Below are 25,065 nucleotides of genomic sequence, written 5' to 3' on the forward strand. Positions count from 1 at the left end.
ATATAAAACGTAAAACATATGTGAATTTATACTGCAGTGTTTATTGTTACATGTATATTTCAATCCTATGTACATGTATGTAATAAAATGTACACTTCATCCATCAACATCTCCTCTCTTCGTATAAAATAGCACTGTCTCTTTTTAACTGTTACAGAACCAAAAATTCTTAAATTCTTTATATTACTGAGGAAAACATGACGTCATTTAGGTTAGAGAATTTGTCCAGAAACAGTGCGTGGCCTGACTGTCTATTCGATGATCATTGATGATCATGTTTACCATTTTCCCTGACTGAAAACAAAAATGGGATACTCCAGACCAGTAGCTTCAAAATTTACTGTTGCATTACAGTCCTGGCCTCATTATAATGACACCACAGTTCTGAACCTGGGCAATGGCCTGGCAAAGATTTGAACCTAATACATCTACATCTCCCTTCCTCCAACATGCGACATAAATTAACTTCATGATTACATGTAGCTGTCCAACACAAAAATATATATTTATACATTCAATATATATATGCTGTATGTCTGAAAAGGACACTGCAGACTTCCACACTTACATGGAAGTTGCTCTGTACAAACTACATCCCAATGCAGACTTCCACACTTACATGGAAGTGGCTCTGTACAAACTTCATCCCAATGCAGACTTTCACACTTACATGGAAGTGGCTCTGTACAAACTACATCCCAATGCAGACTTTCACACTTACATGTAAGTGGCTCTGTACAAACTACATCCCAATGCAGACTTTCACACTTACATGTAAGTGGCTCTGTACAAACTACATCCCAATGCAGACTTTCACACTTACATGGAAGTGGCTCTGTACAAACTACATCCCAATGCAGACTTTCACACTTACATGGAAGTGGCTCTGTACAAACTACATCCCAATGCAGACTTTCACACTTACATGTAAGTGGCTCTGTACAAACTACATCCCAATGCAGACTTTCACACTTACATGTAAGTGGCTCTGTACAAACTACATCCCAATGCAGACTTTCACACTTACATGGTAGTGGCTCTGTACAAACTACATCCCAATGCAGACTTTCACACTTACATGTAAGTGGCTCTGTACAAACTACATCCAAATGCAGACTTTCACACTTACATTTAAGTGGCTCTGTACAAACTACATCCCAATGCAGACTCCAACATTTACATGTGCATGTAAGTGGCTCTGTACTAACTACATGTACTTCACAATGCAGACTTCGATACTTTAGATCAAGTCGCTCGATTGTGGTAACTACTTTCTAATCAAGACTCCCAAAGCTAAATAGAACAGCTTTATAATACTAGGTACCTATTGCAACAGCCATGTAACACCTCAGTTCTTGGACAAGTCACTTTATCACAATGTATATGCTCCAGATAATATTATCAAAACTGTTAGTCCTTTGCCTAAATGAGGTAATGATCTGGTGACACGAGGGTTAATACCCACCCTCATTCGATATCAAATCAATAGTCTGAAATATTTCCGAATTCTGCACCCTACAGCTCACTGTCTACACCATGGCATTGTTGAAATTTATTTACAGTGCGTATTTACACAGATCAATTTTCAAATTTGTGAACGAACAGAGTATCCTTCAAAGACCATTTCATAAACCAAACATCTGGCTTTTCAAAGCAGTTTTCCATGGGAAGCGCCGATATCAGTGTTCTCCACAAGGACTTTTGTGTAGGTAGAAGTAAACAAATGCAACGATCTCCAGTCTAAGTCTATTCAAGGACTCCACAAGGACTTTTGTCAGGGCAGTCCACCCTAACTTGGCAGCTTACCACCCTACAGTCCAAATCACAACTGACCTCCATCCTGCATCGCATCATAGACAGGCAACATACGCGCAAGTTACGTGCCAAGTTGCCCGCCAATGACACGCTTATCTCTCTATGTTTCGTGTAAATTACGAGCGACCACCACTCGACTTTTGCACGACCAACATGCTGGGTAGAGTGTCAATGAGGCGAATTTCGGGATGACAATTGTGATTTGGACTGTACCTTGCAATAGCCACCCTATCTCGCTCTAAAACTTTGTAAAGGGTTTCTAAAGGGCCACCCTACCTTAAATTGCAGACTACCCTACTGGCAAAACTCCTTGTATATCAATGGTACCACCCTGCCTTGAGAAAACCCTCTGGGGAACCCTGTGATATACATGTCGGACATTACTTTTGTATCATCAATACATGGTTCATTAATACATGCTTAACTTTCAGCATGTGCACAAAACTTGTTGACAAGCTCGATTGATATCATCGCCACAACATAAATGGAAGGCAACCGCATTGCAGCCTTAAAGTGCCACGCAGACTAGAGTTGTTTTGCTGCAACCTGCAATAATTATCACTGCACTGTGTGTCAAAAAGATGGCAATATGTCTGCGGGAAATAATGTCATTGCTGAGTTTAATATTCATTGTAAGTTGCAGCGACAACAATTTCTTTTTGGTTGCTACAAACAAGAGAATTTCGTATGTAGCTTGCGATAATTATTGCAGAGCACTGCAAAATAGATCTTTTGTTCACGAGAAGCTTTAGGGGATTGGCAACCCGCCCACAGCTAATGTACATTGTATGAGAACGCAATTCAGACCCTACCCATGTAGGATTTAACAAAATATCTTCGACTATTATACTATACAACAAATATACAAAACATTTATATCATTATTCATGTCACCCTTGACTATAAAACGTGGGACTGGATGGATTTTACAAAAAAATATCAAATAGCGCTCGGCACTCGGACTAAAAAAGCTCAGAAAGTCATCATGACAACAACAATGACGTCATGATATTGATAAATTTGACGTCACAACTCTATTGCCAAAAACATTGCTATCGCAAAATACAATGATGAATTTTCTCTGATATCCGGTTAACCGGTGATCGCTGTATCATAAGTGCAGAGCGCTACTCCTGAAATCCCCTCGATAAAAAAAGGATTTTAGTGAGAAAAGCAGAACTCATAAACACCGAAGGTTCTAGTTATTTGGTAGCGCTTTGACTTTCGGCTGGTTTCTGAATTAATAATCTCCAAACAAGTGTCTGAATAAGGCACTTCTAGTTGAACCAAATGAAGGAAAGACAATAATTTAATGTGCCATGGGGCACATCCAAAAATCTGTCTTTCGTGGTAACATTTCCAGGAGTGAGTGAAAATGGTTTTGTCATGATGAATGAGGTGATCACATCACATAATAAGAAAGTTACCACAAGAATAAGTGCACATAAACCAGATATACCGAATTTAATCACAAGAATAGCCCATACATTGTACCATGGAGGTTATTATACCTCCATGATTGTACAAACTCCAATTATTTTAGTTATATGACTGCCTCCTAGGTGGCCAAATTTGCACCATTCAGCGCTGCCACCAGGATATGATTGTGAACTAAAAATATTTCTTTCACTGAGCTCAATTGACAGGATTGTTTGGTTGGTAATGTCAATTTATCTGGTTTAGGAGTAAGAATTTTTGCGGGAACTTTTGTTTAATGTAAAATAAGCACCTTTGTACTTATCATGATAATAGGAACTTCAGGCTGCCCCCGAAATGTTGTCACAGATTTAAAAAGCCCCTTTTGGGATTTTGGCCACAGCCTATAACCCATGGTTTTTAAATCATTAGATACATTGTACATAATTGGCATAAATGCAGTGTAACCTCTAAAAATACCAATTAGCATATTATAATTTATGCAAATGAACAGACAGCAAATGCAATCATATTTCCTGAAGACCAGAACTTGGAAGGTGTTAAAATGGTTAACCCCGAGCATCACACACATCAAAAACACACTACTCAAAACGTAATGTGCAGATATATAGGGTGGCCCAGAATATCTTTCCCTCACACAATGGATACGCGATAGAATTTTATTGTGTGAGGGAAGTTTTCTGGGCCACCCTGTAGTATAGTGGCATCGACCCTTTATGAAACCACCAGGTCTGGCCTGGATAATGTGTGCTAGGAGTATTACATTTACAATGTCAGGACTAGTGAACATTTTAGTATGCCACTACATGTGGGCTCCGATTGGGTTTTGATCAGGTCAATTGTCTTCAGCCAGGCAGAGGATTTCCACCCCTCGTACCCATGGATGGGGTCTTCAGGTTGCCCTGGAGCTGGCAGCAGCTATGCCCTAAAGATACCTCGCTTTTATGCCACATTCAAAGATGAAGCAATGAAAGGACAGGTGACTTGCTCAAGGACTCCCGAGAAGAAAATGTGAGAACCTTCTGCGAGTTGAACTCAATGATCTCCTGATTATGACCCAGGGTTTTATATCCACTATGCCACCGATTTCCATATTTCTTAGTTCCATTAATCATGATTATGCAATGAAATATCAGTGTCAAGAATGCACTTGAAAAAGGGTCATCCTAAACAGTGTCCATCAGCTTCCGACAGGCTTAAAGTCATTGAAATGAAATCTCATGGTCATGAACAAAATAAGCATGACATTTATCAACATTTCCTGATCAATTCATAACATTTGCATATAAGATGAGGGAGCTGTTCCCCAAAATGTACAAGCTTCCACAAGCCTGCAGCCATCTTGGATTTACCTTTGAGGAAATGATAAGGTTCCCCAAGCGAATACTGGCCGAGATTTTAGACAACAACTCCTTTACCTTATAACTAATATCCTGAAATTTCAGGAAATACTTTAGATTATTGTATACTTTTTTGTTTATGACCACCGAATTTCACTTTGATGACTTTAAACCAGAGTTTAAACCAGGTAACCGTAGACGAACAATAAACGTATAACCAATTCACCAACTAAAAAATCTTTTGTCAATGCATGCAGTTCCGGGTTTATTTACATCACCAGTTAGGCTTTTCACAAATAGTTCAGTCTGACCACAAATGTATCGGGAGGTCATTTGTACAGCTCATACACGATGAAATCCAAATACTTCATTCCAAGTCACCTGGTAAAAAATGTCTTGACACCCAGTAAAGGCAATAGACAACAGTGGCAGTCAAAAGAAATTCGCATTAGAGTGATCAGTTCACTCCTGTGATAGCATTTTACGGGAGTGACACAACAGCAATTCAACTAGAAACAAGGATGATCACGAGAGTTGTCCAAAACATTGTTGGTGTAATCACTCCCGCATCACTCCCATCTTGTGGCTGCCACTGACATAATAAATAATCCCCTCAGCCCGCATTTACATAGTTGTTCAGCCTGCGTTTACATAGAGTAACACCTATGTAAATGCGAACTGGTAAATTACAATAAAATAGCTAATAAATGGCAACGGTTTTGTGAAGATGCCTTCTGAGATTAACTCTGGTTTTTAATGGTTAAGAAAGAAAGATTGAAAGAAAATCCGAAATTTTGACAAAAGTTATCGCAAATTGCAAAAACTTTGCAGCTTACAGCAAGACCTTTCCAAATATTCCTCTCGCGAATGCACTCCTGTTTTCAAATCTTAACGAATAAAACCCATCGTTTACCACAAAGTGGCAAGAAAAAGTTACTGTCAATGGCCCTCCATCTTCTTCGGCCGCGGAGGTGGCTTGAGAATTTCGATGTTTTCGTAAAGTTGCGGCTCGCGTTGCCCTGACAGAGAGGCAGTATGGTCATCAGGTAATCTGAAAAACAGATCATTGGAAGATTTCGTAAAATCGTAAACAACTGAAAAGACATCAACAAACTTTCCTTTCTAATTCTTCTTTTTCTTTTTCTTCAGTGTTAGCTCTGCACTTGGAGGTTTTTTTCTCCATCGAGTATTCCTACACCAAAGCAGGATGTGCCTCTTTCACGTGCCACATAACTTTCCTCACTCTCCCTTCAAAATACCGATGCGTCAAGCCAGGGCTTTGTTTACTTTTAATGAATTTTGACTAAAATAACCACTTACTTTGGAAGCTCTTTATGATGCGTTTTATGTCTCTGGCTAGCAGCAGATTGCGCCAGTGTTGGCGTTGACAATGTGGGTGCAGCAGCATTAGCGTTAGCGACGGACTTGAGAGCTCGGTGCAGTTCCCCGCCACCTAGCGCCTCGGAAGAATACTTAATATTCAGGTATTCTCGGCCAGTTTTTTGGTATTTCTGAAATTTAAGAAGTAAGGCCGATCTTAGAACATATATTTAAATCGAGGCAAAGAATAAGCTTGCTGTAACGAACACGGATCCACCAAGTCACAACAAGAATATAGGAAGAAGGTCACTTAAACGGTTGACCATAGGTACCACTGTTGACCTTAGGTACCACCATTTTGTTCCAATTGCTTTAGGATTTCAAGTTCTAGCCAAAATGATGGTGCTTATCCAATTGAGAAAGCCACCTATCTTCTCAGATTCACGCTCTATCAAATTTGACAAGGCAGATTCAATGAGGTCCAGTTAAAGGTTTTGAATTTGTTCAAGTTGAAAACCTACCTGTTCTTCAGCCATTCTCTTTGACACAGTATCAATGTAATGCTGGACAGCTTTATAAACAAATATATACTGTGTTTCTGTCTGAACCATCCCAGATCTCTGTGACCGGACCATTTGGATGGTTTTCTGTATGTCAATTTCACAGTCTAGACCTGTAACACAATATGTGAATAAGCAATAAATCACTTTCTTCTAATTCTTCCATTTACTAAACCTGAACTCGACCGTTTTTGGACTTTCTAGTTTATCACACAAAATGAATATTTTTTTATTGAATTCCTATGAAAGTACCGGTATCTTGTTACAGGTCAAAAGTCTCAAGATCAAGTCATTCAGAATCAGAGGCATTCTCAAGAGCTATTACAACTCGGCCACCTCGTGAAGCCAAATGAGGTCAGAGGTCACAAGATATGTCATTCTTGGAAACCCTGTGAACTCCATTGAGTGGTGTAACATTTTTAACGTTCCTCTTATTGTTGTGTTAGACTGACTAATAATAGGCAGAAGATGGAGAAATGAAACGACTAAGACATTACCAGGACTAAATACTAAGCCTTACCTAACTGTCTTATCGAATTTATAATCATATCTATCACAATAAAAGTTCCTGTACGTCCAATGCCGGCACTGCAGTGGACAATGACAGGGCCTGCACCGGGCATTGAGTCCTGCTTGACGTTGATTTCATGGAGGAAGTTTAGAACACAGCCAGGGTCTGATGGGACACCGTGGTCGGGCCACACGGTGAAGTGAAAGTGGAACACAGTTCTCGTCTCGGAAGTGTTGCCCTAGAAATGAATAGGAAATAGGTACTATTGGAAGAAACATAATGCTTCTATCCCCCTGGCACAGGTCGGGGGAAACCAAGGTCGGGTAGTAAGAATGGTAGCCACGTGTCCAGGTAATGTTTCTAGCTTGTATTCTGTATTATGTTTTCTGATTTTGCACATTTGTGACTCGCTCTACCAAAACTAGGCGCTTGTCGCATCTGAACTCGACAGGTTGATACGGACTTGTTGTTCATTTCCCTATTGTAGACCTTTTGTGAAATCGATTACCAACTGATTTGGTCACATTTCACAAAAGGTCTACAATAGGGAAATGAACAACAAGTCCGTATCAACCTATCAAGTTCAGATGCGACAAGCGCCTGGTTTTGGTAGAGCGGGTCACATTTGGCTTTGTGCAAGTACTTCAGCCAATGAAGAAAAATGTCTCAGCAGTTTGTGTGAGAGTTCTTCTCCTCGCCTACCAGGGCTAAAGGAGCCAGTCTCCCCCCTTCCCAGAATTCTGAATTCCTACCTCTCTTTTGGTGAGGTCAAACTCCCGGAGAGTGTAATCTGGTGTATGAGTTTCCTTTACTGACTTGACGATTAACTTGTATCCGTACGCCTCGTACTCTTTTGACTGTCGATCATCCGGCCAGTACCGAGCGCACTTATTCTGTAAGGAAATGAGCAGAGTTGTTCAAAGTTCTACAGAGACCCAAGGCCTAGATCCATTTCTTTGTCAGATTAAGCCATTTTCAGGTGAGGGAATAAACAGATTTTGTCAAAAAATCGGAAAACTCTCATCCCCGATTGTAATTTGACTTTAAACTCCGTCTGAAGAATGATATAATCAGCATCCAATGTCTTCACTTACCTTCCCTCTTTCCACTTCCTTAGTTGTCATGACTATCACTCTCGAATTCTCCTGCCAAATCATTCGCCAGAAATCACATACTGTTGAAGCGAGGCAGCCCTGCGTTGCTATGTACGTTTTCTTCGGGTCATTCAGCACATCTTCTTCGTGCTAAAAAGCAAAAATGAACTCGTTAAAAAAGTTGCTTTTTCTGTTTACTGTAATATAATTGCCATTCACGTAAACATCACCGCTTTGATCGCTGGTATACATGTACATTACCTTATACTGTAATATAATTGCCATTTTACATGTACTTACTGTAATATAATTGCCATTCACGTAAACATCACCGCTTTGATCGCTGGCATACATGTACATTACCTTATACTGTAATATAATTGCCATTTTACATGTACTTACTGTAATATAATTGCCATTTATGTAAACATCACCACTTTGGCCGCTGGCATACATGTACATTACTTTATACTGTAATATAATTGCCATTTTACATGTACTTACTGTAATATAATTGCCATTTATGTAATCAGCACCACTTTGATCATTGGCCGGCAGACCGTGATCTCTCAAAACAACACGCGTGTGATCAACTGGAATGAGAGGTAGAATCACTTTATGACCGAACGTCGAGGGGGGGAAATTCCATCATTCACTAAGTGATTAGTTACGAAATCAGTTGACATGTATTTGCTATCACCATAATGATGATAGTAACCAGATTACTGTTGCTATTTCTTCCTTTGATATACCGGGACGCGGTCATCATTCGATCATTATCCCCAGGGGCTATTCGACCAAGGAGGGGAAAGCCCATGCAAGCTACTCATGTTTCTCACTTGGGGGGTCTCTTACTTGCCCTGGCACAGACACCAGATACAAGGAACCTCGGTTTTAAGCCTCATTCGAAGGACTGTGAGCAGCCAGGAGTTTTAGTTCTAAATCCACGCCAGTTCATCCAGAATACAAATCCTGGGTTCTACCGGGATCAAACTCGAGCCCTATTGCGTGGTAGCCCGCAGTGGTAACCACTATAGGCTATGTTCTCTTTGCCAATCGTACTTACATGGAAGTATATTTTTATATCGATTTTTGTTTTTATTTTCAGGTTTTCGTCCCTCCTTCCGACTGTATAAATGTTTGCACTCTTGCGTTTGCAGTTGCTGTATGTGAAACGAAACAATTATTTGAATACAAATTACGACCTTGTACAGTAGAACCTCTCTATTATGGACACCCTTGGGACTGACAAGTGCTGTCCTTAATAGAGAGGTGTCCCAATTAGAGAGGTCCAATTGAATGAAAACAACCAATTTGGGACCAAAGCTAGTGTCCTTAATAGAGAGGTGGTCCTTGATAGAGAGGTGTCTGCTAAGAGAGGTTCTACTGTAATTGATTTAAACTCATTTGGAAATCAAAGCAGAGCGATTGATAATGACAACAGCCGTTCCTGAGAACATCTCCCTAGAATACTTTTGATATTGACCAAACTATTAGTCCTGTCGAGAATATATGAGCTCATAGAGTGTCTTCAAGGGTCCAACTAAAAGCCAGTGAAAGTACCTCAAATTCTTCCCAGAATCCAGCCTTCCCTGTGCTTGTGGCCGTCCCGTTTTCTTTCTGTAACTCCTTCACTCGGGAGTCTATGCCAGACGCGCTGATTCTCGTTGCATTGAATGGCGTCTTGAGATGAAGCACGATCCCGGATCGTTCAACCATGGGATTCTTCTTGTAATGTTCAACAAGGTCGGACAAAGTCTCAAACTGTTCGCCGCCCCCTATGTCATAGGAATTATCCTGAAATAACCAAATAGAGATTGCAGGACTTCTGATCAAAAGGTCGTTGGTTCAAATCCCTTGCAAAATAAGACTCTAAATCATGTATTAATGGTTATTTTTGTGAGATTTTGAAAATTCAAAGTCCCACAGAAAGCTGAGGGCCTGATCTTTCTAACTCTCTTGTCAACTAGGGAAATTACATAATGGCTATGCTGTCAAATTTAGGAGGGAAAATGCCAGAGTATTGGAAATGTCTCATAATATCTGCATTGTTGACCTATCACACAAAGCGACTCAAAACAGAGATATTTTGAGGCAGCAAAAATTCTTGAAATTGAAATTCCTTTGTTTTACACACCTCATATCTTATCATAACATGTGTGACCTTATCCTCACACCGTACGGATAACACAAAGTCCCCCGGCTTGCTCTGACTCTCCCGTACTAAGTAGCTACCATTTTTACCCTTCTCCATGAGATAACGCTCTGCCTCTTTCCCCGATATATGCCCATGAAACCATCTGAAAAGTAGAAATATATAATACGTCAGCCATGATTAATTAAGCAATGGCATCTGTGCAGGGCAGATGAGTCTGGGACAATTTGTATTAGCTGATACAAATTCCTTTTTTAATTTGATATTTTCATAAGCTGTTGGCATACACCCAGGATTTTGATGCCCAGGACCTCGGAGTCATATCCAAGGCATCACGACATTAGTAATCAATTTCATGCAACATCTAGGCTCAGCATTTTGAGTTCGATTTAAATTTCATGCCTGTATTTCACGCAGTATATATGCCGTCACCAAAACGGACAGGCAGATTGTGTTGTTAGCATTTTTCAATATGTATGTTTTCAATTCTAGTACTAACAATCTTCATGAATACCGTTAGCAGCGATTACAGACGTACTAACCTTTCCGTGGTTGGATCAGCAGAATTCAATGGGTACCGCAATTCGATGACCTCACCATTTTTCTCCCTCAACTGGCCTTGATTTTCTATATAAAATTGCACAAGCTCAGTCAACGTTGCAAACTTTTCTCCAGCGTACAGGTCATAACAGTCACCAGTATTCTGTATCTTGATGTGGGTCACTTCACCTTTGCGGCGGACCGATAGCGTGAAATCGCCGGGATTTGATCTGCTTCGACGGGCGAGAAAACTTCCATCGAAGCCCCGGTCCATGAGCAGACCCTCGGCCTCTGGGCCTGTGATGTTTGGATGAAACCATCTGAAAAACAAATGAATGTAAACCTCTCTATTAAGGACATCCTCGGGACTGACAAGTGCTGTCTTTAAAATACAGCACTGTAAGCTGATAGATACGTTATCAGTGTTTTAAATATCTGTTTCGACAAACAGTTAATAAACTTTTGTGGCCTTGTATTATGGTACTTATTGTATGCCATGATTAATGTTTGTTGTGCAACTAAACCTGATGGCCTTTCAGAACAACAGATATCGAGGCCTTCATAAATCACCAACCAGAATCATATCATTGTCATATCACTCACTATCAGCAAATTATTTGAAAAACAAAAACCTAATAGTAACACCAATGTCATAGACGCTGTATTGCATAAACAAGAGGACAAAAAGTATCAGATCACAATCTATCAAATTGATCTGACCCAAATCATGTTTACTTCCGTCACAATAGAATTTCCATGAATTTTTTTTCCAAATGCGTCAGCTTTTATTACTCAGAAATATGATTATGATAATATTGGCCTACTTTTTTTCTTCCCATAATTTTCATCGGAACAGGCCTGGGGATGAATTTTATAATAAGCAATGCTTGAGCATCAAACATTTACATGGCCGACCAGCTTTTGAATTACTATCTTTTGTTACGATGCCAATTTACGAAATAGGGTTTGAAATGCTACAAAAAAGTCCTGGAACATTGGTAACAAAGCAATTTTATGCTTTCCGCGGGAAGGACATTGAGCAGGGTCTTATCAAATGATCTTTTTTATTCATTTTAATCTCTTCAAGAAAGAATTCAGATGTTTGAGATGATTGGAATGTGTCTCAGTACTAATCAATCAAATTTTTCATCATCATCATTACCGGCATTATGTAATGGTATGGGGTCCGCTATTGACTACTTTCCACCTTTGTGGATTCTTGCCCTACTCAAGATACAAAGAACCAGGCCCAGGGTTTTCCATCTCATCCAACAGACCCTCATTTAAAAATTTATCTCATGACCCCACCCCCCATGTGGATATTGAATTAACCCTCCAACTTGCTGTGTGAAGACGATATATAAATGGTGATCTGATATACATGTATAGGCTAAGTTATAACGCAGAAGTGGCGATTAAAATGTGGCGATGCCGTCATTGCCGATAACGGATAATACACAGAAGACTCTGACATGGCGATGTTCTGCTATGTGCTCTGACGCTAACAGGAACAACAAAAGCAGGAAGAAGTAACCAAACAGGAATAAACCTTTTTGCCCTACAAAAGAAGGTTTAGGAGCGAAATGCTTGGAATGTAGTAAATACATCATACACTACGGTATTGTGTGCAAAATGTACACAAAAAATACGCAACCCAACTTTGCGGTCACAAAAATTGCACTTCTTCACAAGCAAAATACTCAGCGATCATAGGTCGTAATTGTACCAAACTTGGCAGGAGTAAAGGCCAACTATGCACCTTTTAAAAAATGGTAAATGTGAATGTGAAGTGTTTTTATTACCGTCTAGAACTCATGATCTTTTTGGGGTTTTCACAGCAACCAGGGTCACGAAAATTTGGCTTCCATCTTTTGGCCTCGTTCTGGCCTTGACTGGTGCGCGGTCCCTTAAAACGAATGTAATGTCAAGAGTATACACCGGCATCGTGGTACCAGTCAGAGTTAAAGTCCAGACAGATTTCAAGGAAAAGGTGAATAAAACACCGAAAAGCACTAAACTGGCCGCTTGGAAATTTGTAAGATGTTGATGGTCTTATGTAGTTTTGTCATCAGATTCTGAAAATGATGAATACATTAGTAAAATATGGCTAATTACTGTTTGTGCAGCAGTTGTTTGAAGGACAGATTTTTATAAGATTTTGTCTTGTCACAAATGCATGTAAAATGTACACACTTCCAATGAACCCAATCAGACATGGTTTCAATCAGTTAATCAGTCATGTCATTGTGAGAAATGGTCTAATTTGGGAAGCTGGAATAGCTCAAAAGTGACATTCAGGATAGAGAACAATCTCAAAAATGCCACGGTGTGAATAAAGGGTGTTTTTGGATGTCTTGTTTTTGCTCTCTCAGTCTCGCATAGGCCTATGCCATCTATGCCATGGTGAGTGGTGTGAATGAAGACGAAGAGTAAGACTTGTATAGCTATAGCATCTGCCTATACCTCCAGTTAATAGCCAGGTTACAAAATAAGCTGAGTTTTAAAAATAAACCGGGAACATGAGTATAGGCTAGCATACCCGAATTTCAGGATATCGGCCGCCTATTTGTGAAATTCTGGATATCAAGCATCTGCGAGACCTTAGAGAAAAGGGTCTAAATTAGAATTAGAATTAGAATCTAAAGTTTAGACTTATTTTACCACCCAGTATTGACCATTACAGAAACCATCAAGCAATGGCATCTAGGGGGAAGTCGGAGAATGACAAACTGCAACAGAACCTCGAAGAGCAGTTAGAGCGTCTTGTCAATCAGTTGCAAGATCTCGAGGAATGCAGGTGGGTCTAAATTTAGTACAATGTAGTTCCCAAATTGGTTGTTTCCATTCAATTTGACCTCTCTAATCAGGACACCTCTCTATTAAGGACACCACTTGTCAGTCCCGAGGGTGTCCTTGATAATAGAGAGGTTCTACTGTACTGACAACTCTCATACTTACACCTGTCCTGGGGCGTGGTTGCTGATCTGTTGCAACATCTGAAAAAAGAATTAAAATTCATTGTTTCCATTTCAGAGAAGAACTGGACGATGATGAGTATGAAGAAACCAAGAATGAAACTGTCGAACAGCTGAAGGAGTTTGACGAATCATTGAGTCGGATGCGGGGGGGAAATCTTAGTTTAGTTGATGAATTAAATGCCATGCAACTGGTAAGTGCGGGCTTAGTACCGAGTCTGATAATTTTGTTGGAGCCTGTTGCTGGCTGCTGTTGAAGGGGTTTCAGCCGGTCGTAGTACACAGGCTAAAGTGCCCGTGGATGGATCTATTGCGGCGATTTATCAGCGTACCATCCATGGATAGATGATGGAGAATCCCCATCATAGATCCATGATGGAAGCCATGGTCATATCTTCCATGGACCATCATTGATCAATTCATAGAATCCATTGTGATTTTTTGACGGGCCATCAAAGAATAAACATTGGAATTTGTCCGTGAGGTACGAGTCCCATCAGCAGTGAGCCATTGCCACCATCAGTTTCTGCGTACTATCTAACTCACGTCACATCATTCCTTGCAGGCCATTCAAGCTGCCATTAGTGACGCCTTTAAAACACCAGAAGTTATTCGACTGTTTGCCAAGAAACAACCAGGACAACTGAGACAAAGATTATCAGAGGTATGTCCGATGAAAAAATGCTTGTTTTTTACTGGAATCGGCCGAGAGTTGCTAAGAACGTGTGCTCCTTGGTGTCTTGGTGTCACAGCCCCATATTAAGTTTTGTGCTTCGGGCAAATATGTGACCCGCTCTACCAAAACTAGGCGCTTGTCGCATCTGAACTTGACAGGTTGATACGGACTTGTTGTTCATTTCCCTATTGTAGACCTTTTGTGAAATGTGACCAAATCAGTTTGTAATAGATTTCACAAAAGGTCTACAATAGGGAAATGAACAACAAGTCCGTATCAACCTGTCGAGTTCAGATGCGACAAGCGCCTAGTTTTGGTAGAGCGAGTCACATATATACTTCATTAAAAAACAATTTAGTGAATTCAACTTTTTCTATTATAAAACATTCCAATTGTTATTAAAATTTCAGATCGAAAGAGATGCAAAAATAGGGAAAATGCCGAAAGAAACCGCGACGCAACAAACAGTAGAGATCTTAACTGCCCTGAAGAAATTAGGGGAGGAGCTCACACCAACGGAGATAGCCTTCTTACAGAATAATTCCAGTGCCAGTCTCAAACAATTTGAAAAAGTTACAGGCGATTTAGGTAGGTTTCCTTTCCTATCTATGTTGATTTTTGTCACCTGAAAAGATTTTTCCCAATTTTTTTGTTTTTAATTCCTTGCTGGAAGAGCCTTTATACATTCTCTGGACGGGCTGAAGCACAAATTCTGGACACTCTACAGTTTAATCCAACAAAAGATAAGATGTCGTCCGCAGAAAATTCTCTCAATCTCTTTAAGGGGGACTAGAGGCAGGAGCGAGGTAGTCAAATTTGTATAGTATGCGCAGTTAGGGGCCAGGGTTGTGTTCGATTTAGCAATAATTATATTCCTCATTCTGCGTGAAAAGATTTGATGTAATGTGAGATAGGGGAGACTCCTATTGGCAACTTCATGTTACCTTGGCCCATGCTCATAGTCTCCCTTGAATAAACTACATCTGACCTTTGCCTAATATGGAATCTCTAATCTTTTTTTCAGGTTCTGGAGCTAAGGTTTTGGCAGTAGCTGGTTCACAAGTGAAACAAGCAAGCAAGTAGCTGTTGGAACAAGGACACTCAATTGAACTGCTCCAGTTAAAAGAAAACCTGAAGAATACTTCAACATTCAAAGATAGAGACTTTTTTGATGAGCCCCTTAAACAATGGATTCAAATCGTATAACTTGCGATCATGATTCCATGTAACAAAACTGCCTGTTTGCGATGGTCATCAGACTTCTGTTCGGAGAAAAAAAATGTGAGAAGAACCAATTTAAACTAGACAAGTGATGTGCCGAAATTCCGAAAGTACCTGTGTAACAAATATGTTAAACCTATACTGCTTTGCTCAAATATGTTGTAACAAGCATGACACAGCTACATGTAAATTTATTGCTTGGACATTCTTTTTTAATTTTTGTTGATTTTTAAAAAAAATTGACATCGCATAATGAATACATTTTTACGATTAGAATGGATTCTCAGGTTTATTTTTGGTCTTCTCTCTGTCCAGGTCACAATTCTTATTTGAGGTAAGATGCGTTTTTAAGTGCTACATGTATATTGTTAGATTATTTATGCTATTATGGTAAGGGTGCTTTTAATCTTGAGGCTTTAGAGAGTTATCTACAATGTAGTTGAAAAGGTCAGTAATGCATTCAAGCATTATCTAAGGATGGAAATCTCACGTTCCTTCCACATGGTGTCTGGAAAAGTTCAGTTTTTGAATTGTTTATGTTAAAAAGTATTCAAGTGGAACCTCTCACAGCAGGACACCTCTCTATCAAGAATAGCATTTGTCTGTCCTGAGGGTGTCCTTAAAGGGATATGCCGTTTGTTTTTCGGGAGTCTCAGGAAAATAGAAATGCATTTACACACAATGCTGAATAATAACTGAACTACGGCATTGTGTATAACTGCATTTCTATTTTCCTGGACCACCAGTACCGTAATTACTAACCACAAAATCTAACATCGCGTGGTCGATTCCACAATATAGCTATGTATGCTTGTCAACTGTCATGACAATTCAATATTCATTTCCTCAGGAAAATCATGCTGATAATTTTTTGTAATTTGTGTTATAAATTGCATTGTAAATATTCTGTTATCGAATGATATAAATAATAATTGTAAAGATTATCTCATCGCTAGAAAAAGTTGTTTTGTTCAATTTTTATGTCACATCAGAGGGGGGTTTTCCAGGAAGGTCAAGTTGATGTCATGGCCATGGCCCTTTTCTTGACAGGACTGTATGGTACCCATTTTACGTAATTGAAGCTAGTCACAATCCGAGGACAGAATCAACCTGCGTCTCATGTCCCTCAATCTCAGGATGTGTAATGGCAAGCAAACGACCCCATCGAGTGAGAAACATGAGTAGTTGGCATGGACTGTGTCACTAGGCCAATAAACCCAATTGGCACCTAACTGTAGAGGCACGTAAAAACTCTCATCCCGAGGATGAGTGCTCCTTGGTGAATAACACCTCCAACTGAAGAGCGAAGACTGATGAAGAAGACGGAATAATGAAAGAACACGATTTCTATTTAATAGCAGTATTATTGGTCTATTTCCTCTCCCGGAGTACATTTCATACAAGCAAAATTTATTTACATTACATGTTTATGCAAAAGATCACATGGGTGATATGCATAAAGACTAGCAAATGCTTTTACTTCAATTTTGCACAGAAAGGCCTAGTGTAAATGTACATGGAGTTTTAGATAAAAGCATTTGCTAGTCTTTATTCATATCACCCCATGTATGAACATGTACATGAGTATTAGTATGTGCAGCCTCTATACCAAATCAGATAACTAAACTTCATAATGAAATAATGGCGAAGGGGCAACTTGTATTCATCTGTGAATAGAAGATTCTAAACTTATTTTGATCACACAGATCTCTACATGTACAACAAGCCATAGTATACTGACCAGCAGTAATGTCTCTTGGTATACAGATAACAAAATATAACAGCAAAAAATATCAAACTGCTTGAAATCCGGCCATATCCGTAAATGTAGATCCGGCCATATCCGTAGTGTAAATGTCAAAGGCAGTATTGTCTGGAAAGGCAGATCCTGCCATATCCGTAAATGTCTATTAAGTTCAAAGGCAGTATCCTAGCCTGGCATTCTAAACTCTATTCTCAAGGTAGATCATGCCATATCCGTAGGTGTCTATAAAGTTCAAAGGCAGTACCCTAGCCTGGCATTCTAAACTCTACCCTCAAGGTAGATCATGCCATATCCGTAGGTGTCTATAAAGTTCAAAGGCAGTGTTGTCTGGGGCTGTTTGAAGCGGTTCCGTGAATTTAGGCAGGGAGTCGATGTTGTAGCTGCAGGTCTCGACCTGGAGGTCAGGGGTGAACAGATCCATGATGTTTGGTTCGGGGAAGCGAGAATCCTGGCAAATGAAGAAATAGAAGATAGAGGTGACTATATTTGTTGTCTTAATTGCTGTACCTAATAGAGATGTGCCCTGATTGCCGAGGTCAATTCCAATGGATGTGACCAATTAGGGACTAAATGCAGTGTCCTTAGTAGAGAGGGTGTCCTTATTAGAGAGGTGTCCGCTAAGGGAGGTTCCATTGTACATTGTATTTTTTAGTGGAAAACACTGAAATGGAATAGATTTCCTTACCTGTATCCTTGTGCTCTCCAAGTTGGGTCCCTTGATGAGATTTTTGCGTTGGATTTCGGCTTGTTTGATGATGTCAGCGACCCGCTCTACATCTGTACACTCCAGTGACTGGAACTGCGGCTTCACAGGGTTTACTCTTGCAGTGACCTAAAAGACGAATGAAATTTAAAATATTAATATATCTCGGAATTAACAAATGATATCAATCTTCTGATACTGGTCACTGCCCATAAAGCTTGATACTGAACCAACTCCAGCACTGCGGCTCAAAATTGACAAGTCGAAAGTGCTGTCCTGAGAGGTGTCGTGATAAGATAAGTCAAAAACAACATTTCATGACTCTTTATTTGGGGGATTACAAAGTTTCTTTCAGTTTTTCGAATCAAATAACATTATTTGGCAATCCACAATGATAAAACATGGAAATTTAGCAGTTTACACTGCTCTGACTGTGTAGCATGGACTTGTACTTAGCAAGTTCCTTTGGCAAGAAGGGATAACAACTCCAACTTACTTTCTCCTTGAACTGATTTCTTGTATTAGGCGACCCGTCCAACTTGTCCTCAACAGCTTTCACGACGTCCAGCGAGGCGACTTTCAACTGCCTCATCTCCTGGTTCACTTTTAGCGTACTGTGAAACTCCGGCCGCTGAAAGATATGCTCCTCCGCCGTCACAACTCCAGGCTGGGTGATCTTGGGCAACGGCCGCGGAAAATACACTTTGGCACTTTCTGGAGGTAATCGTTGCCTGGGGGCTGGAGGTTCCTCAAAATCACTCTGGAGAACTTTCGGAACAGTCGCAGCATTATTATTAGAGTCAATTTTTTTAGGCTTTAATTTCGCAAAAATATGCACGCTGTCTTTGTCTGTTTTCACAAAGTTTTCATTATTGTCGACGAGCTGCTTGAATTCTGGAATTTCCTTTGTTTTACTTTGGACATAGCGGTACACTTTGCTACCCTCATCTGGGTTCAAGTCTTCAGCTGAATTTTCTTTATTCTCGTCAGTATTATCTGATGATTCTGTTGCTACTGATGACACAGACATACCACTCTCTGAAGCGGGCACATCAAACCGCACATGTTTATTTTTCTCAACGCGGACAATGGGTTGCCGTTCCGGTTTGTCCGGTGTCAGGCAAAGATCGGGATCAGGGGTTAAAAGTGGTGGAGAAACTTTTGGAAAACTTGGTTGTGGGATCATCGAGACTGGGGAATCCTCCGACTCTGGCAATTTCTTGTGGCCATAGTCGGCTTCAAGGAAGGATTCCGTTGTGATGTCAAGGCTGAAGTCTGGCATCGGACTGAAACCTTCGCTAGGCGGAGAGTGTCCTGGGCCTTGTCCCATTGGGCAGGAGAGGAAGGAAGCCATATTTTAAGCTGCAAAGATAGATTAGTACGTGGATTACAGTAATCCAGTAATGGGTATACATTGAGTAATTCTCCTTGGACTAACACTAACAGACTAGCTAACGGTAACCTAACCAAGCTGCTGGCGGACAGACCATCTACTTTTAGAAATGAGCCAGCAAAATTTAATCTGTCACTGTTAACTGTGACTGAATTTACGTATGTTTGCGAAGCTTGTATTCTGGGCCACCCTGTAGAAATCACAGATGGCAGCACCTGACGGTGGATTTTTCACAAATATTTGCAGCAACTTCGAAGGTCATTTTCTCAGTAACGTTTAAAACATTATGGTTGATCTATACACAGTCATAATCTATGATTCATTACACGATTATAAGAGTGAAGCTGTCGTACCGCAAATCTCTGAAAAATCGAGAATCAAGGTGATAATTTCGGATAAATTTTGCGAAGATTCAATCGTCCCGCGCCATCTTTGCTCAACAGGCCCGCGCATGCGCGATCAGAAGTTTCAAGATGGCGAGCCCAGCAAGTTTGGTGAAGTTTTCTCCCGCAAAGAAGGCATTATTTATGCTTTCGCAGGTAAATATAGAAAGGTTGACATAGGTAGAATAAAATTCATGTTATGGTGTTTAGTTATAATACAACCACTAGTTGAGCATCTCCTGCGTTTTCGGAAAATCATTGATCGTACGTAAACTCTGTCAGTGCTGTGTTTATGTTCTGGCGTCCTCAAATTTGACCTTGCGTAATGTAATTTTTGTGGAGGAATGTCATCACTGTTATTTGGCAGGTTACTGGTCATGCGGTGCCAGAATATGGTAGGAAGACAGAAAATCAAACTGTCTTCAATGCTATACCCAAATTATTGCTTAAAACTTGTGAGATCATGCAATAAACCAGATTGTTTTATAACACTACTCTGACCGTGTGGTGCTGCCCTCTTTTGGGAGAGGGCTAAAGTTAAGTGACATTGAGGACTTTCTAAATGCTTTCACCTGTCTTGGATGACTGTTTGAAATTGTCAGTGCTAGATCCTACCCACCAGGATCATTGCTGGGATATCTCAAGCTTCGAGAAAGTAGTAGCTCACTGTACTTGGTGGAACTGGGAAGTATTAATGAATCTTCAACCCAGGCCCAGCCCCAGGCCAGGGCCTGACTAAAGCTAACCACAGAGTCTATATTGTGCAGACTGGGATCTATTCGAGGTGTCAATAGAAAATTGTATGATCTCCCTCATTTCAGGTGCGGGGGATGGCTGCCGCCGCTGCTGCTACACAAGTGCAGCCGAGAATGAAAAGTTTCAAAGTATACAGATTCGTAAGTGTGAATGTTGAAAGTAGTCTCCTATCTTAAGTAAAAACTTTGGTGAATTTTCTTATCAACCCTTGCCCTCTCACTGGTATTGAATATGTCTCATTCAGATTGAAAAAATTCTGTCAAACTGTTGTATTTAATTGTTTCTTCAGTTGTTTTGATCTCTTTACAGAATCCAGACAAGCCTGGTGACAAACCGCATATGGACACTTATCAAGTTGATCTCAACCAGTAAGTTGGAAAAGTTAATGATTTATCAATGAATACTATCATTGTAAGGTGACTCGACACAGCAAAACGAGGAAGAAGTTTATCTAAAACCCCTGCTTCCCGATTGTCATGATGGAATGTTTTCTCCTTCAGGTGTGGTCCAATGGTGTTGGATGCCCTCATCAAGATAAAGACAGAAATCGACCCGACCTTGACATTTCGACGATCATGTCGTGAAGGAATTTGCGGATCGTGCTCCATGAATATAAACGGCACCAACACCTTAGCTTGTCTTGCGTAAGTTTTCTCTCGGTTTTGTCACCATCGGCTAGGCTAACAACCAAAGGCCTTCTCAGTCATCATCATCATCATCATCATCATCAGGTTAATATCGTAGGACCTAGGGTCCTGTTGATATCTGTCAGTTTTACTCGCTGGTTTATGGTTCTCGCGCTCAGCACAGGTGTGGTTTGTGGTGTAAAAAGTTACAATAAAAGTTCTGCTTCCTCGATTCGCTGGAACTTAGGCCCTAAGCTTTCATCACGGTTTCCTTAAAAACACAAGCATGTCTATGTCCGAGATATTTGCGTATATACAATTACAACTAAACTAGTCTCTAATTATCTCCGTTATCCGATCCACAGTCGATAGAATATGTACAGTCAAAGTAAACTAATAAGTCACATACTTCCTGTCATAGGGAGAGTGAACTTATAAGTCACCATTGTGCTATTGTGAGGCCGTGATCTGTTTTTGAATTGAGCTTAAACCTTGGGTTAGGTTGCTCGAGGTGTCCTCCGCTTTTGCATTTTGAAGTTTTGAGATGCACGCTAGACAGTCAGTCCATTTCCAGTACAGAAGTTGGCTGTCCTAGAGATCGCCAACACAGAGCCCCTGCGCTTTGGAGCGACTGTCTACGTTCTGACCAGGTGAGATGATGATGATCTAAGAAGTGTGTGCAAATATTCTAAATAGAACTCTCGCTTTTTCAGTCCAATTGACGAGAACCTGGGCAAAACCTCCAAAGTCTACCCTCTACCGCACATGTATGTTATCAAAGATCTTGTCCCGGTAGGTTTCTGTACTGATTACTTGAAAGTCCTGGTACTTTACTTAGTGTCCATTTTTATTCGTTATCCAATGGCAATAGCTGTGAGAAGTAACATGTTAGCTATCGTTAGGAGCCAAATTTCTTACCACCAGTTCTTTCATGTTTTAGGACATGGCCAACTTCTATGCCCAGTACCGAGCCATTGAACCTTACCTGCGACGTAAAGACATGAAGGAGGAGGACTATGGCAAGGTTTCCCATCTACAGAGTCCTGAAGACAGGAAGAAATTAGTAAGTTCGGACCGAGATTCCAAAGGAGTTTTATAGCCAAGTAGTTCCGTTATCACTGCTGGCCTCCATGCAAAATGAGCCGGGTTCAATCTCGGGAACCCAGGATTGTATATCGGATGAACCGGCGTGGCTTTCAAGGAACTAAAATTCTTGGCTCTTCACAGTCCTTTGATTGAGACAAAAAAAAGGTTCCTTGCATCTGGTGTCTATGCCAGGTCAAGTAAAAGACCCCACCAAGTGAGAAACATTAGCAGCATTAAGACCCACCCAAATCAAGTGAGAATGTTTCTTGAAACTTAATTGTTAGCTTCTTCATTCAAGGACGGCCTCTACGAGTGCATCCTGTGCGCCTGCTGCAGCACGTCCTGCCCGAGCTACTGGTGGAGCGGCGACCGTTACATGGGTCCCGCCGTCCTGATGCAGGCCTACCGCTGGATGATCGACTCCCGAGATGAGACAACCAAGGAGAGACTGGAACAGATGGAGGATAAATTCTCTGTCTTTAGGTGTCACACTATCATGAACTGCACTAAAACGTGTCCGAAGGTACGTGGCGTTTTCTGCAGAATTTTTTCCTGTCTTGCTCTATTCTTTCCCGAGTGCCAAAACATGTTCAAATCATTTGAGAACTTCTCTCCTCCTCTTCTGTGAGGTGCAGTCTGTTTTTGGTAACAAAGTTAGCTGTAACAGTATTGAGTTGAGAGCTGAGTGTCAACTTGGACATTAGTAGCTCTGTAAACAATTTCGTGCGATTGTAATGTGAGTAGGAGGAAACCGGAGCCCCCTGAAAAAAGCTAGACTATCGAACAGGGTTGCTCTCTCTATCACATGAGTGTAACAGAACCGACCCGGAATTGAACCTCCGAGGTGACAGGCGCGGATGTTGCAACTTCACCACTCAGACAGCCCGAAGTTGGCTGTCCTCGATTGTGATCCACCCCGGTGAGGGTGATGGAGAACCCCTCTCTGTTTCTCTCCTTTGCTTCAGCTGATTTCGTCTTCTATTCTTCAGGGCCTGAATCCTGGCAAGGCTATTGGTGAAATCAAGAAATTGCTGTACACATTCAAAGGATAAATCAAACGGCACCCCCTAGCACCAGGCAAAGAAGACTTACATAGTCGTATTGAAGCTTTTTCGTACATGTGGTAATTTTAGAACATTGTCGTATTTTCGAACTCTAATGTAGGAGTTCTGCCTGTGTTAGTTACACAAAAGCCTGCGCATAGCAAATATTCTGGAACATATTATCAGTTTTGTAACTATTTGAGTGATAATGAAACTGAAAAGAATGGATGGTTTGTTAATTACTGTCTATTAATTAGATGCAAGAATAACGTGCCCAGCACATGGGAAATGTGGAAAGTTTTAAGTTTCATTTGCATTGTTTGTACGCCTAAAGCGATATTATGAAAATTAGCAGTAAAAACTAAAAAAACTTTGTAATCTGTTGATATATTGGCACTACAACTAGTCGAGCTCATTTCAAGATATTTGATGTTGTTTGGCTGAAAATTGGTTGAAACTAATTGAAGAGTGTGTTTTCTGGTGCTGGGAGTGATAACATTTGTGATACCATGGCGTTTGATTTCGGACACAAACCATCTTGTATATAACCATCCCTAGAGTAAACTATTCTTTTACTGTTTGCAATAGCCCTGGTCTCTGTCATTATAGCAGCTAATAATCCTGGAGGGAGGGAGGGAGGGGGGCACTTTGTGAAGTTCTTGTTAACACTAAAATACCCTCTTTTGATTCTAAATTATCTATGCTAAAATAATTGAACGGACGTACTTAAATGGTAGCATGGTAGGCCTCTTGTGAGGGGCTGTCATACCAATGTTTTTGGAATGAATTGAAAATGCTAAGAAGTTGTCTTTGGGATTACTAGAACGATAGTACAGGCTAATGGAACTGTTTGTTTGAGTCATTGTGCCATTGTCGGGGGAAAAAACGAATGTAACATTGAAGCTTGTAGATTAATCAAGAAAAGACTGTCACTTTTATCTGCTGTGTGATGTGGATAACGCTCAATTAATCTTCTCAAGTAAGAAAATTCTTCTGATCCTTTGTCTAGGTTCTCCATATGACATGACATACCTGCTATACTGGAGCACTGTCCCTGTTAAATAAACACTGCGTCAACTTTAAGGTGATGACTTCAAAATGTTTCTATGCAACAAGGTTTGACTTAGTCGTGTACACCAGTCATTCTATTAAGAAGGCTCTCGTAGGATTGGACGACAGTATGTACATGTAAAACCTCTTTGACCAGATACAGGCAACAAAATGGAGACTTAGTGATATTCATGAAGAAAGAGCAAAAACCATGTTATTTTTCAATCTCTTTGGGTTGACTCCAGTTTGAAGCTATGATAAATTGTTATGATTAGTGTGAAGAAGACTTGTATTTCATCATGAGTGTATTTATTTATAAAGTCATTGTCTTAGTGCAGTCAATAAATCTTTGTCACCCAATCTGTGATTTTGTCGTCTTTTTGTTGTATTTAAAAATTTCACGGAACCGCCAAACCACTAACCGCCTGTGACAGGAAATTTGAGATTGTGATGTTGAGATGCAGATATCTCTGTGCTGAACTCCTGAGGCAGACAATTCGCCTGCAGAGTAGAACCTCTAGAAAAGGATACCCTTGGGACTGACAAGTGCTCTCCTTAATATAGAGGTGTCCTGATTAGAGAGGTAAAATTGCAGGGAGACCACCAATTTGGGACC

At 40.4% G+C, this 25,065-nt stretch overlaps 4 protein-coding genes across 6 annotated transcripts; 2 read left to right on the plus strand and 2 right to left on the minus strand.

Moving 5' to 3' along the window:
- Positions 1-21: 21 nt before the first annotated feature.
- On the minus strand, positions 22-12,671 carry LOC135497405 (tyrosine-protein phosphatase non-receptor type 11-like). Its single transcript, XM_064787291.1, has 12 exons — positions 12,575-12,671; positions 10,775-11,092; positions 10,215-10,377; positions 9,641-9,874; positions 9,144-9,240; positions 8,582-8,670; positions 8,078-8,227; positions 7,736-7,876; positions 6,993-7,221; positions 6,434-6,585; positions 5,913-6,103; positions 22-5,643 (listed from the first exon to the last, which is right to left on the minus strand). Exons 1-12 carry the CDS (start codon positions 12,586-12,588, stop codon positions 5,532-5,534), a joined length of 1,890 nt encoding a protein of 629 aa, XP_064643361.1. The 5' UTR covers positions 12,589-12,671; the 3' UTR covers positions 22-5,531.
- Positions 12,672-12,726: 55 nt separating this feature from the next.
- Positions 12,727-16,605, plus strand: LOC135497406 (protein LZIC-like). Of its 3 annotated transcripts, none has more exons than XM_064787292.1 (6): positions 12,727-12,807; positions 13,456-13,569; positions 13,806-13,941; positions 14,313-14,411; positions 14,834-15,011; positions 15,448-16,605. In XM_064787292.1, the coding sequence occupies exons 2-6, from the start codon at positions 13,469-13,471 to the stop codon at positions 15,504-15,506; spliced, it is 573 nt and encodes a 190-aa protein (XP_064643362.1). In that variant the 5' UTR covers positions 12,727-12,807; positions 13,456-13,468; the 3' UTR covers positions 15,507-16,605. The 3 variants fall into 3 exon arrangements, with proteins under 3 accessions (XP_064643362.1, XP_064643363.1, XP_064643364.1); XM_064787293.1 differs by having other exon boundaries at positions 12,729-12,762; XM_064787294.1 differs by lacking the exon at positions 12,727-12,807 and adding an exon at positions 12,819-13,175.
- Positions 16,606-17,010: 405 nt separating this feature from the next.
- LOC135496992 (uncharacterized) lies at positions 17,011-19,943 on the minus strand. Its single transcript, XM_064786611.1, has 4 exons — positions 19,859-19,943; positions 18,609-19,474; positions 18,095-18,241; positions 17,011-17,857 (listed from the first exon to the last, which is right to left on the minus strand). The coding sequence occupies exons 2-4, from the start codon at positions 19,464-19,466 to the stop codon at positions 17,681-17,683; spliced, it is 1,182 nt and encodes a 393-aa protein (XP_064642681.1). The 5' UTR covers positions 19,467-19,474; positions 19,859-19,943; the 3' UTR covers positions 17,011-17,680.
- A 35-nt stretch (positions 19,944-19,978) lies between these two features.
- Positions 19,979-24,816, plus strand: LOC135496907 (succinate dehydrogenase [ubiquinone] iron-sulfur subunit, mitochondrial-like). The gene is made up of 8 exons (XM_064786478.1): positions 19,979-20,044; positions 20,710-20,784; positions 20,954-21,012; positions 21,145-21,288; positions 21,984-22,062; positions 22,211-22,333; positions 22,655-22,879; positions 23,346-24,816. The coding sequence occupies exons 1-8, from the start codon at positions 19,979-19,981 to the stop codon at positions 23,406-23,408; spliced, it is 834 nt and encodes a 277-aa protein (XP_064642548.1). The 3' UTR covers positions 23,409-24,816.
- Positions 24,817-25,065: the final 249 nt, after the last annotated feature.

This window comes from Lineus longissimus, chromosome 12, assembly GCF_910592395.1.
Source record: "Lineus longissimus chromosome 12, tnLinLong1.2, whole genome shotgun sequence".
Classification (NCBI taxonomy): Eukaryota; Metazoa; Nemertea; class Pilidiophora; order Heteronemertea; family Lineidae; genus Lineus; species Lineus longissimus.